Here is a 13531-nt window from a genome sequence, read left to right as displayed (position 1 = left end):
TTTTTGTGACTCTAAATTGGTTTTGTTATGGGTGAATATAGGCGTGTGCAAGAATGTCGTTATATAATGGAAGGATAGATGTTTCTGTGAAAACTTAAAGCTATGGATCTTGATCAATGGATTTTGGGAAACTTGTTTCAAAATTACATTGACTAATAATTAGCTGTGTGTGTGTTCACACCAATAAGCTCAAAGAGTTTAACAACAGTGCACAAGAGCATCTCATCAAACTGCTTATAATAAAGCACCTAACATTTCCAGTAAGCTCAGTACTAACTTGTCCATTTGTATGACTCCAATGAACACTAGTTGTGTCTGTTTAAAAAAATATTATATCTGCATCTTGTGAGACACTTTCTGATCAGTAGTTGGTGCTGCATAGTAGAATGGGAAAAGAGATAGTTTTGCTGTGATATTGTCCTCACAGGTGGCGCAGTGGTAGTGCTTTTGCTTTGCAGCAAGGAGACTGTGGAAGATTGTGGGTCCGCTTCCCAGTTCCTCCCTGTGTGGATAGCGCTTTGAGTACTGAGAAAAGCGCTATATAAATGTAATGAATTATTATTATTTTATTATTATTATTGTCAACATACAGATACAAAGAAGTGAGGAGGGCAGCTAGGGCCCTGGATTTTCAGATGCAATGTTGTCAGTTCAGTCCTCACCTCTGCCTCATTGTATGATCAAGAAGAAGCAATTGAGCTTGCCAGTACTAAAATTAATATATAATCAGCTCCAAAGTCACAAAAGAAGTGTTTTGATTATTACTGCACAATACACCAAAAATAGGAAACACAAGAATTGGGCGAAAACAGGAAAAAGAGTTCGTTCAAGGGTTGGAAGAAAATTAAGAGAATTAAAAAGCCAAAGCTTTAGAAAATATGCCACACCAGGTAATTTGTAATGACCGTGTAATTACCATTCTAATGCAGTGACAAAAAAGAGCTTCAGCAAGGTGAGAGGTGTGACATGTCGGCACCTTTCAGTCATGTGGAGCTCTTTCCTGGGCTGTGCATATACAGCTGACCAACTTCCCACTGGTAGCTAGTAAACACTCAGCCTATAGGGTTACTAGCCTTTCACTGAGATGAAGAGGCCTTGTACATGATATCAGTGCTGATTCTCATAGGATTCCAGAGCAGTTAATAGGAACAACATTTAAGCAAAAACTCACTTCAGTTTAATGCATGAGAATTCACTAAAATTCATAGCTATTTACAGATTACAAACAGTACTACATTAAAGAGTGGATTATCTAACTGTGAAAAAAGACTCAAGCCATAATGCACATAGAGATAAACTGCTTCCTAAGTGCACACAAAGTTTAAATGGATTTCATAAAATATTGTAGCTATTAAAACATAATTTTAAAAGCATGTATTACACAATCTACTAATACTCAATACTCATTTAAATCAATTACAGATATTTACATGACTTTCAGAGCTGCTTGGTAAAAATAATAATTACTATGTCCACAATTGTAGGTCTCAAGTAGTGTTCAAGCATAATATTTTATTCTTGTTTATCTATAAAAATGTAGGTAAAAATATTGTAACAAATTTAATATATTGCACTTTTAAACCACCTAAATATTAATAACTACTTTTCAATACTTGTTAGACCATACTTTTTACATTAGAAGTACATTTTAAGTAATCTGAGGCTATTCCATTTACTTTAACTTGATTTATTTTATATTAAAATGATTAACATGTGCTTAGGTTTTATAAGGAAAAAGGAGAAAACCTGAATAAAAACTTTCAATTTATACATCAGGAAACCATGAGCTCCACAAAGGGAATGACTAAGCCAGGATTTGAACCCAGCTGTCTGAAAAGCATTTAAACTAATGTTTTGTCTCCTTTTCATTAAATCTACAATTTCACTGGAATAATGTGGGTTTATGTGGGTCATTTTTATGTTTAGTAGGATTATATAATTCTAGATTATGCTTAAACTGATGCATAATAACATGAAACAAGAGAAAAAGTTATTATTACAAATAAAACATGGTCATTCAAGCCTATTGTGCCTCTATCTCAAATTACTAATCTGTAGAATAGTTGTGCAATCTCACCTGACCCTGAGTTTAGGCCCTAAAATGTAGGATCATTGTGCCAGTTTATTTTGGAGGAACCAAGCAAATGCAAGTTATCCTTACATTACTATGTTAGATTTTAATTTGCTAAACATTCATTTGAAAGTACTGCAGTTCTCCTGAAAACGGGGTGAGAAAGTAGCCATGCACATTCAAGAGAACATAATAAAGTGATGGACAAACTGTGATCATATTAGTGTACATTTACACAGTTTCACACCTGTCATCTACTGACTGCAGGTCTCTAACTAAATATGTCTAATGAACAGAAAAAATGGCAGGCCACTTGGAATTCTGTATTTTCACTGCATCATTCTATACTAGCATTTGACATATTAGAAAAGAAGATCATGTGGCTCCTTCCATGCCTGCTTCTCACTGCCATGCAAGTTATTCAGGATTGGGTTGTCAATGCATGGTATTTTGTTGTTTCCTCTCATGACCACAGCCACACTGCAGGAGTCAGGCGTCCGGATAACTTCACACCACTCTGGATAATCCACTGGTTGCTGTCCACTTGGAAAAACAAAATAGAGAAAAATTTGAGTGAAATAAACAGCAGAACCATAAGTTAAACACATCAGCACCTTATTTCCTAAAAACATTTTATAGTCTTGTCTTGTTAACTTGGTGTGGTTTTTATACTAATGCAGGAACTTCTTACTGCATTTATAAAATGCCACAGACCTCTGATGAATTTGGCACCTAAAAAGGAACAGGCACACCTTCTTGCCAGTGAGATGGTCCTTAAGACCCTTTATAAAACAAGCCTGTCACAAAAGTGATACATACATCTTTATTCTTCCCACTGCCACAGGCAATGTATAAAATCTAACCAGTTGATGTTGAGTGGGAATCCCCTAATCCTATCCCCACCCCAATACCCTATCTTTCCTTGATTTCTGCACTACCAGAGTGTTAAACCTGAGTTCACATGGCAATGCATTTTAGTGGTCATTAAATGAGCTATAGTCAGACTGTCACTTTTAGATCTCATCCAAGGAAAATCTCCATTACATCATTACATCTCCATTACATCTTGCCTAAAGAAAGGGCCTGAGTTGCCTCGAAAGCTTGCATATTGTAATCTTTTTAGTTAGCCAATAAAAGGTGTCATTTTGCTTGGCTTTTCTCTACATTCATAATGGCTAACACAGTACAATACGCTAGTACTAATGATATATCCCTAATTATATTCCATTAATTAGGCTTGCATGTCGTGGTTTTTAATAAATACTCTGCTTAGGTGCAACTGCCGATCCTAATGTGATGTGGGAAACCTTCTGTGACAAGACCCTGATGGTTGCTGAGGGTTGTGTTGGTGTTTCCTCTTGCAGGTCACCCTGGATATCACAGAGGAGTTGCAGTGCACAGCTTAATGGCAACTCCTGTCTATACCGGGAATTGAGAAAGGCGGCTCTGAGGGTAGATAAGGAGGTGTTTGTTAGAGTAATCTGTGAGCAAGTCACACAACATCTATGGTGAAGTGACCCACATCCTGCTTACAGGGTAATCAAAGTATCACGCAAATCCAAATTTGGAGAACTGCAGTCAAGGCTGTTGATGGAATGGTCCTTACAGATGATGCTGCAGTCGTGTCCCGATGGGCTGACTACTTTGAGCAGCTGTTTAAAGCTTGTCCTCTGGCTAGGATGTTGGACATATCTGGGTCCACAGTTCTTGAGGCTGATCATCCAATTAGCTGTGAACCACCAAGTCTCACTGAGATTGCACACATAGTGAACCAGGTTTGGATAGAGAAGGCTGCAGGGATTAGTGGTGTCAGGTGTGAACTTCTCCAGGCTGGTGGTAAGGCTGTCCTCATGGCATTGCAAACAATCTTTGCTTCCATTTGGCAGACAGGCATCATCCCAACATCATCCCAATTAACTGGAAAATGGGACTTGTTGCCCCTATCTGGAAAAGGAAGGGTGATCATCTGGATTGCGGCAACCCCAGGGGATAATGCTGGTCTTAGTGCCAGGTAAGGTCCTTATTAGGACAATCCTCAATAGGATCCGTGATCACTTGCTCCTACCAATGACCGGAACAGTCTGGTTTTACACCTTAGAAGTCTACCATCAACCATATTCTGGTACTCAGGGTCCTCATTGAGCTCAAATGTGAATATTGGCAGAGTTTCTTTGCAGTCTTTGGTGATCCTCGTAAAACGTTCAACTCAGTTGATCAAGCTGCCCTGTGGAACATACTGAGATTTAATGGGATCCCCCGGAAAATGCTAGATATCATGGCCGGCCTGTGCACTGATACTGTGAGTGCTGTCCAGAGTGGAGACAGAACATCTGTGTTTTTCCCCAGTTGATTCTGGGGTTAGTCTGGGATGTGTTCATACTCCTACTCTGTTCAGTGCTTGCAAGGACTGGGTGTTGGGCAGGGTCATGGAGTCCAGCGGCTGTGGGGCATCTGTTGGTGAAGAAAGATTCAGTGATCTTGACTTTGCCAACAATGCCGTGATCTTTGCGGAGTCAATGGAGGCTCTAATCAGGGCTATTGAGAGACTGAGCGAGGAGTTTGAGTGTCTGGGCTTGCGAGTGTTCTGGATAAAAACGAAGAATCAGACCTTTAATGAGCTCTTGGGCACAGCCATCAGCAGCATGTGTGTCTGTGGAGAGACTGTCGACCTTGTTGAGAGGTATACTTACCTAGGCAGTGACATTCCTGTCACTGGTGATTTTTCATATGAAGTCAGTAGACAAATTGCAAGAGCATGGGGACTCATGAGGTCACTGGAAAAGGATCTGTAGTGCTCCCAATATCTCTGCAAAAGGACTAAGGTCCAAGTCTTTAGAGTCCTGTTGCTTAATGTTTTGCTACAGTATATGGTTGCGAGGCAATGATACTATCTAATGTCCTGAGATGAAGAGCAAACTCCTTTGGTACTGTTTTTCTTCGGAGAATCTTTGGGTACCGCTGGTTTGACTTTGTGCCGAATGAGCAGTTGCTCATGGAGTCCCAACTGAGGCACATTACCTGCATTGTGAGGGAGCATCAGTACTACGGACATGTGGAGTGATTCCCCAAGGGTGATCGGACTTGCAGGATCCTCATGGCTAATGACCCGAGTGGCTGAACCAGGCCAATGGGACACCCACGTAACACCTGGCTGCAGCAGATAGACGGTCATTCCCAGAGGTTGGGACTAGAGCTCGTCTTTGCCAGGGGGGTTGCCAACTGGGATCCCAAGCTGCTTTGTTTTGTGGTGGGTACAGAAACATGCTGTACCACTGCATGCTCCCCAATCTGACCTGACAGATTGCTCATATATTAAATATGATTAATAACAAACGATGGCAAGCTAATATGACCATATGTTATATTTTTGCATTTGATGTCACACCCATGTTTTAGCATTGTCTGAGACTCTAATCTTACATAGACGAGAAGGATTTCACTGGCCATAATTATTGTAAAGGTATTGTTTAAATGCCAGTTGTAATAGCAAGAGAGGTGGATAAATGGATGAGATATAACTGGGCAAAGAAACAATGTATGACATGATTCAGACTAATTAGGAATACATAATATATTTTTATCAAACCAGCTTAGTCAATTTAGGATGCATGGAGGGCGGAGCATATTCCAGCAGTGATGGATACTAGTCAAAAATCAACCCCAAATGTGGTATCAGATCATTGAAGGGCATAAGAACAATGAAAGTATTTTTAATGAAACATTATCACCATGATGTTACTTGGCTAGTCAATAAGAGTTTCATTCAAACATAAGACTGGGTAAGGCTCTCTTTAGAGAATAAAATGTAGAAAAGTCAATAAAAAGGCCGGAAGTGAAATTGTGAAAGAAGTTAGAAAAACGGGGAGCTAAACTCCTTAACAAAAATCCAAACTAAAAAACAAAAAACTATTCTTAAAATTCTTAACACTAGTATGATTTCATTTCCACTGATACCATTATTTGTTTCTTTTGTTGTCCCAATTGCAAAGCTTGGATCCCAGACTATGTGTCATCACGGATACCATAACTAAAACAATATAATGGCACTCATGAAATCAGAACACAAAATGGTGTCAACCATGAAGAATGGGTGTCAAAATGGCAATGTTTTAACATAATTGGCATATCACCAGTGTTTGAAGTGGACAGGAACACCTGAAAATGCAAACTTTTAAAATCTTTACTTAAACCCTTCCTCAGTTCTCATACTAGCACTTTTCTTTCTAACCCACAATTGTATACCAAGTCCCAGTCACATACCTTGCAGTTTTAAGAAAAGTAGTTTCTTTTTCCTTGGGTGTCAAATCCATGAAGGATACATAAGAAAAAAAATCAGCCGTTAAAAATACTACATTAATTCACTTATTGGCAAATTTCCATAGTGTGGATGTGGTATGGGTCCACAGCTCGTTGAGCAAAGGCCATTTTTTTTAAATAAATAATCACCGCGCTTGCGGCTTCATGAAGGCCGTAGTGGCCATAGCAAGCCACGGGGCGATCTGCCGTGTGGGCATTTCTCACCGAGTGCACAGGTGAGGGACTGCCCACATCCGTGATTGTTCCTGTGGCTAATGTGCTGCAGCTGCTATGGCCCCTCGCTGTTTAAAAGAAGCGCGAGACGGTTGGGAATGAGATGAAAAAGAAAAAAATGAGAGAAAAGGAAGAAAGGATGGAGGTTACAGGGAGCGAGGAAGCAAGTCGGTGAGAGCGTGTGGGCGAGCAAACAAGTGCTCGCGGGCAGCTGCGAGGAAGCTGGGTGTTAGGCCGACACCCAGGCGTTAGAGTTGATGTTGCTCCCGCTGAGCGACCAGATAGCAGGAGTGACTAGGGGAAGGTGACTGGCCGCAGAAGGCCATAAACGCAGCGGAAGTCGGGAAGCTTGCTCGGGGAATGTCCATTGTGAGCGTCCTGGCCGTTGGATTGAACCAAGTCTCGAGGCTGGGATGAGTGCCAGACTGAAGCCAGGGATCGGGAGGTCTCCAGTCTCGTGTGAGTTGAAGAGGGCAGCTGCAGAGAGCGTCTCGCCTGTTGCATGGGCCCGTATGGGAGAAGCACGTGAGACGCCAGCATAGGAGAAGCACTGAGCCTGATGTTTTTAAAGACTGCTTCCACACAGAACGTTTTAACCTCGTTTTTAAAGCATTGGTTTTTTTGTGTATTTAACCTCCACGTGTTTTATTGGATTATTTATTTGAACTTGGAACTGCACAGCACTATTTATTGAACACTGGTTTTGTTGACTATTTTAATAAAAGCACTTGCACATCTTTACCATCCCCTTGCTCAATTGTTTATTGCCTCAACTGTCTAGCTCATCGGTGACATTACCGACGGTGTTGGGTTCAAAGGCTTCCAAACAGTGATAGGAGCGTGGAGCCGAACCCGCATCATCACAGTGGAATCCTGAGGAGTTCAGATTGATCAATTTAACATGTGGGAGAGGTTAATTATTTGCCGAGCTATTCAGTACAAAGTACATATAATACTGTACTATATGTTTCTGCATGCAGAAACATGCTTTCATGGTTGAAAGAAATAGAAGAGGCTGTAAGAAGCAGAACCCACCTGCAATATGACCACAAACCCCAGAGATCCCTTATCACACCCTCCTTGCTCATAATGGAATAAACGTTGAATAATTTGGAAGCCACAGAAAAGTAGACACTGCAATTGAGCAAGGCAGTTATTCAGAATTCTAAAAAGTTCCAGCCTATTAGTTCATATCGGTAAACTAGGATGCGACATATGTAAGACAATGAATTTACTTAGCCAATCTACAAGCCAAAGACTTAAGTGCCAAATCAATGGAGTGAGTGTTTGCTGTAATGACACAGACAGAGCTAGATAAATACGCAGAAAGAATCAAAAGCTTATAAAAACTTAACTTTGTGAACTTTTAATATAACCTACATAACTCGATTCAGATTTCCTAGAGATTTCATCAAGTAAATGGTCTAACACAATCAGTGAAAAGCTAAATGAATTAGTGCTAGCCTATGGGAGCAACTTGCTTGAGTATTTCATGTCAAAGAAGCTCAGGTAATTACAGACTAAATGTCATTACTTTGCTACAACAGAAGTTGTTGTTAATGAGAGACATGGCATAGGGCATTGCTAAGCACCAGCTCTATTGGTTGTAGCATTTCACCCAAAAACTAGTCTTATAAAAATACTTAGCTTATGACCTTTGATATGATTCTTATACAAAACATGTAGTGATCTTTTAGATATGCACAAAATATTTATGATAAACTTGTAGATTATTTTGTGCAAATGTAACTGTTTGCTTTTTATCATTTTGTAGTTAGCTGTTTAACTGGACATTAATTAGTATCACCTATAGAGCAACCTGAAGTGAGATGCACTTTCCCACTATAATACACTTTCTCAGTATAATATATTCAATATACTGGAAGTTGCCTTTATCATACAAGTTATTAGTGTTTTAAAAGAGCATCCAGACATTTCTTTATTACTTCTATACTGCCCATTCAAAATCACTGTTCCTGCATTACAGCTCCTGGGAACTGACTATGTTGAATTAATCGTTCTCATTTGGATTTTGCTAGATGCTCCACTCTAACCCTATATCTAAAAAAGTTGTTTAATGAAATGGTATAGTATGAGTAAATGTGTGCTTGAGAGTGTTGTATGATGATATCCTGTCAAATCAACGTTTTTCTTCTGCTCTGTGCTGCTCTTGGCAGCCTTCATCTTTCCATGAGTTTTTAATGAGTAAAGCAAGTTCAGAAAATGAGCTGAAATTATGACCAGTGGTTTCCCAGCATTAGAGTTCAGAGTTCAGACTCTGGCATATTTGTGTGTCTGTATGAGTATTTCCCTGGGTACTTTGGATTTCCTCACGTGTGTATGACAGGTTAAATGCCAACTCTACATTAGCCCCCAGATGAGTGTATGTGGATCTGAGCAGGGGTTTATCTATGGTGGAGTGATTTCCACTCCAGAACCATTTTTCTGCCCTATTTAAAAGTGGTGCTGGGAATGACTTTAGTCCCAGTTGGCCAGAATTGCACATTTTGCATTGGTTCAATGGAATGCTCAAACTTCACGCAGAAAAAATCAAAGCTACAAATTCAAAATTCTCAATAGCTAAGTAAAAGACAAATATTATATTAAAATAAATGTCTTATTTTCTCTCAATTTTGCATTTTATAATTTAAATCAGGAAAATTGTTGAAGCTAGTTTTGATTACACATATAACAAGAGAGGGTGATTCTTTGCAGTAATAGTAGAAGTACCACACTTACTCATCACAGCAGCCCACTCCAAAAGGTTTGAGGCAGATGCACTGGTAGCAGTCCTTGGTTAGCCAAGTTTCACCAAAGCCAAATACTTGACTCTTGTATTCACAGGTTCCTGTTAGCCAAAGGTTAAAAAATGAGGTTAAAGGCCTAGGCATCTTCAGTTATTCCTCCTAAGAAACAACTAGAAATATTAGCTGAAATACTCATTTGTGAAATCATTTACTGGCACAAGATTGGTCTTCTATCCTATAGGCAAAATTCCTTCTTGATACTTTGCAAGAAGAGCATGAGGGTTACCATGCATTCACATATATAATTATTGTAAAATGATTTCAAATGAAAAAAGAAGAAAACCTGGTTACTGAATTCAAACCAAGAATGCTGGACCTTGCGAGACAACAGTACTAACAACTGTGTCACCTTGGAAGAAGTATATCGCTGTAAGTAAAATTAATTAAATAATACAAAGTACTCCTCTAGACATAAATATTGACATTTTATTTCAAATTTTAATTTATTTATTTTTTGTCTTGAATTGTGTAATTATAATACTGTTAGCCTTGAATTAATAACAATGTGAAGCACTCTTTTCATTATCTCTGCCTTCCAATACAACAAGACAGTGGCCACAAATATCAGGAGATAGGGAAATTAAGGAGTAAAAACACCAGTGAAATCTGGTGCTGAGTGGCACACTGATCTCCTAAAACAGTCACATATATTAAAAGAAGAAAAGAAAGCTTACCTTTGGCATTAAAGTAACATTCTCCACTAGTATAAGTAGCTACACAAAGCAACAGCATACTGATAAGGAAAACCCAATTGATGAAGTCAAAAAGGGACCATCCATGCAGCCTGCCCATTTTTTTCTCTTTTTTTTTCTTCTTTCTTTAGGGTGTTCCTCTCAGATTTTCCAGCCACTATCTGCCAGGTGACACTAGCAAGCAGCTATTTATACCAAGCAGGGCTTCAAAATTGTTTACCTTCACTAAAACGCCTACCCCAGAGCCATTGTGTTACACAACACGTCATCACTGCATGTAACATTTGGGGTGAGAAGATAAGATGGGCTCAGTTTGCTTAGTGTATTTATTGTGTTTAACACATCAGGCAGGCTAATACATTGTTTTCCAGGGAGACTATAGCAAAAGAAGACTGAGAGTTATTGAGCATATTGTGTCAGCTCAAAAGAGATTTTTTTTCTTACTTTATTATTTTTTAGTAAATGGCACAAAGCTTTTTTTAAAAAAATCAAACAAAACATTATATTTATTGTAGTTATGTAGCACCATTGCAAACTTACTTGTTTGAGCATTTGAAATGTATTGCTAAATCATTGCAATTTAGGTATTTCTTAATATGTATTCAAATGTGCTCAGAATCTGGGCCAGGGTGGCACAGTGGTAGTGCTGCTGCAGCCCAGTAAGAAGACCAGGGTCGTGTCCTGGGTCCTCATTGTGTGGCGTTTGCATGTTCTTCTGTGTCTTCTGTGTGGATTTCTTCCAGGAGCACCAGTTTTCTCTCACAGTCCAGAGACATGAACATTAGGTGAACTGGCATGGCTCTAGTGTGTGCTTGGGGTGTGTGTGTGTTTGCCCTGTGATGGACTGGCACCTTGTCCAGGGTATATTCCTTGCCTTGTGACCTATGTTCACTGGGATAAGCTCCTTGCAACCATGGTCAGGACTAAATGGGCTAAAGAATAACTGACTGACAATATGGCCCAAATGAATTCCTCTCACTTTCATTTCATATAGTCTTACAAAAGCAAAATAACATATGCTCTTTCATATTTATGAGGATTAAGTTTTTAAAACATGAATATATACACAACATTTACTGTTTTATTCAACAATGTAGAAACAGTCATTTGGAAACAGATGCCTACGGGGTGGTACAGTGGGTGGCACTGCTCTCAAACAAATCCAGCATCTTGTGTTTGAATTCTACTCTCATTTGTTGTCTGTGTAGAATCTCATCTCAGTTCTCATTATTTTTGTGTGGATTCTCTCCAAGTTTTCTTCCCACATCTCCAAACACATATTTGCTGTTTCCAGATTGGACCTGTATGAGTACATGGGGTATGCGCCTGAGTGCCCCATTCAGCCTTGGTTACTGCCTTGTGTCCAGTGCTGCTGGGATGGGCTCCACCACCCACAAGTCTAAAATGGATTGAGTGGGTTTGAAAATGCTATGGTATATACAGTAGGTGATTTTATAAAAATAATGAATGAAAGCAAAAACATCCAAACATCTGGTAATTACTGTACCTGACAACATTTTAAGGCAATCAATGTTTTGTACTGTCTTCTTTAAAAATGATTAAAATTGAATATAATTTTATTAAAGCATTGTTACAGCTAAAATTACTGTATATCTGCTGGATGTGACAGCAGCCGAAACTAATTTTATTTTTATATACTGTATACTGCTTAAATTGTTAGTGTTAGCTTTAAGCACTAAGTACAGCACAAAACATTGAAACATTACTGATTGCAGATATACAAATAGAATATGACAATAGGAATGAATAATTAACAGTTTCATCCAATAAACATAAATATTTACACACAAATACACTCAATTACAAAGTGATTGTATGTCCAAATATTCCATGTGTTGTTGTACATCATTCTTTGATTTAAATGTTAGAACAATCTGGATGAGAACAAGTCATTCAGCCCAACAAAGCTCCTCAGTCCAATCCATGTACTTTTTTCCAAAATAACATCAAATCTAGCTTTCAAGGACCCTAAAATACTACTGTCTACTACAGTACTTGGCAACTTATTCCATGTTTCTATGGTTCTCTGTTTGAAGAAACATGTCCAAATGTTTGTGTGAAATTTACTCTTGACAAGTGTATCCGTGTTCTTGATGAGTTAATTTTAAAGAAACAGTCTCGATCCACAGTACTAATTACCTTCATTTTGTTGGGTATAATGCAACGGGTAGCTGAATCTTCTGGATGCATCACAACAGCATCCAATTTCCCTTAACAAGCCATGAAGGTTAGTAGTTACAATAAATGATGTCACACTACACCATATTGTCTTCTGTTTTTGTACTGTGCATTTTGATTTGTGCTATGATTTGTGTTTATTTTTACAATAATTACTTATCTATTGAAGTTTGGTTTATCATATTAAATACCTATGCAATATGCCAAAAAGATCCATCTGCAGGAGCCTTGTCCATGTTGATGGCTCCTGTCCAAATTAATTGCATCTTTTGAGTGATTCCCACTTTTATGATGTCCGAGGCAGAAAGGACATTGCCAATTCTGGCCACTGTTGGTATAGCTAGGCGTCTTCGTTGGTCATCTTGACTGAACTGCAGTGAAAATAGAAGATACAGTAAGCACCGGCACCCCCTTTAATCCTGGAGTGGTATTGCTTACCTCATCAGAGCCAGGAAGATGGTCCCCTGGCCCACACACATTTTTTCCGGCTTAAACTTTGATTCCTGGCTTAGCATATATGTTTGAAGAAGAATAAGTCTGATTTTTAGTATTTAATTTTTTTCTTTTTTTACTTTTTGACATTTCTTCTCCTTGTTACTTCCGTTAATTTAATTTACCTTCCTTTTTCTCCACAAACTTGTAACATTATGTTTTGGATATTGAAACATTATCCACAATGTCTCCATTTGTGAATCTATTAATCTTCAGTTTTTCTAAGGATAACTGAACTAAATGCCAGTCCCTGGAAGTCCTGGATGCTTAAGTCAGACCATAGACTAAACTTGTGATCTCAGCAGATTATTAAAGTTTACTCTGATCTTGACCTTAACCTACAGATGTTGTCAGAATTGGCAAGTACTCCAGACTATAAAGTGTAACAGATGCCATGAGTGTCATAGAAAGGTATTCAACTTGTATGTGCAAAAAAGTAAGTCTTCTTTGTCAACTCCTTTTCTTGTAGCAGATGTTTGCTCCAGAAAGCAGAATTAATGTGAAATCTGGTAAAAGTAAGTCATGATTCATGGAAATCAGGCTAATTTCGTTTCAGAAAACTTGGATTTAGCCAAATCTGCAATTTTGGGACAGATTAAACCAGAATTACATGATACATGAGGCCAAAGATGCGGTAATTCTTTCTGTATACATTGGCAAGGAAAACTGCATTATGTGAAATTTTAAACTTTTAAATTGAAAATATTTCTCATAATGTTTAAAGGTTGTAAGTAAATAAA

At 38.6% G+C, this 13531-nt stretch overlaps 1 protein-coding gene across 1 annotated transcript; it reads right to left on the bottom strand.

Annotated features, from left to right (window-relative positions):
- Positions 1 to 1154: 1154 nt before the first annotated feature.
- Positions 1155 to 10246, bottom strand: LOC120538351 (prostate-associated microseminoprotein-like). The gene is made up of 3 exons (XM_039767826.1): positions 10083 to 10246; positions 9341 to 9449; positions 1155 to 2614 (listed from the first exon to the last, which is right to left on the bottom strand). Exons 1-3 carry the CDS (start codon positions 10198 to 10200, stop codon positions 2434 to 2436), a joined length of 408 nt encoding a protein of 135 aa, XP_039623760.1. The 5' UTR covers positions 10201 to 10246; the 3' UTR covers positions 1155 to 2433.
- Positions 10247 to 13531: the final 3285 nt, after the last annotated feature.

Source organism: Polypterus senegalus, chromosome 1 (genome assembly GCF_016835505.1).
Source record: "Polypterus senegalus isolate Bchr_013 chromosome 1, ASM1683550v1, whole genome shotgun sequence".
Taxonomy (NCBI): Eukaryota; Metazoa; Chordata; class Cladistia; order Polypteriformes; family Polypteridae; genus Polypterus; species Polypterus senegalus.
Note: the sequence above shows the minus strand (reverse complement) of the source record. Positions and strands in the feature narration are given on the sequence as shown.

Coding starts and splice junctions, on each gene's coding strand:
- LOC120538351 (XM_039767826.1), bottom strand. CDS start 10,200: ATGGGCAGGCTGCATGGATGGTCCCTTTTTGACTTCATCAATTGGGTT. Junction 9,450..10,082: donor ATGTTACTTTAATGCCAAAG/GTAAGCTTTCTT, acceptor TTTGGCTAACAG/GAACCTGTGAATACAAGAGT. Junction 2,615..9,340: donor GGAGTGGGCTGCTGTGATGA/GTAAGTGTGGTA, acceptor TGTTTTTCCAAG/TGGACAGCAACCAGTGGATT.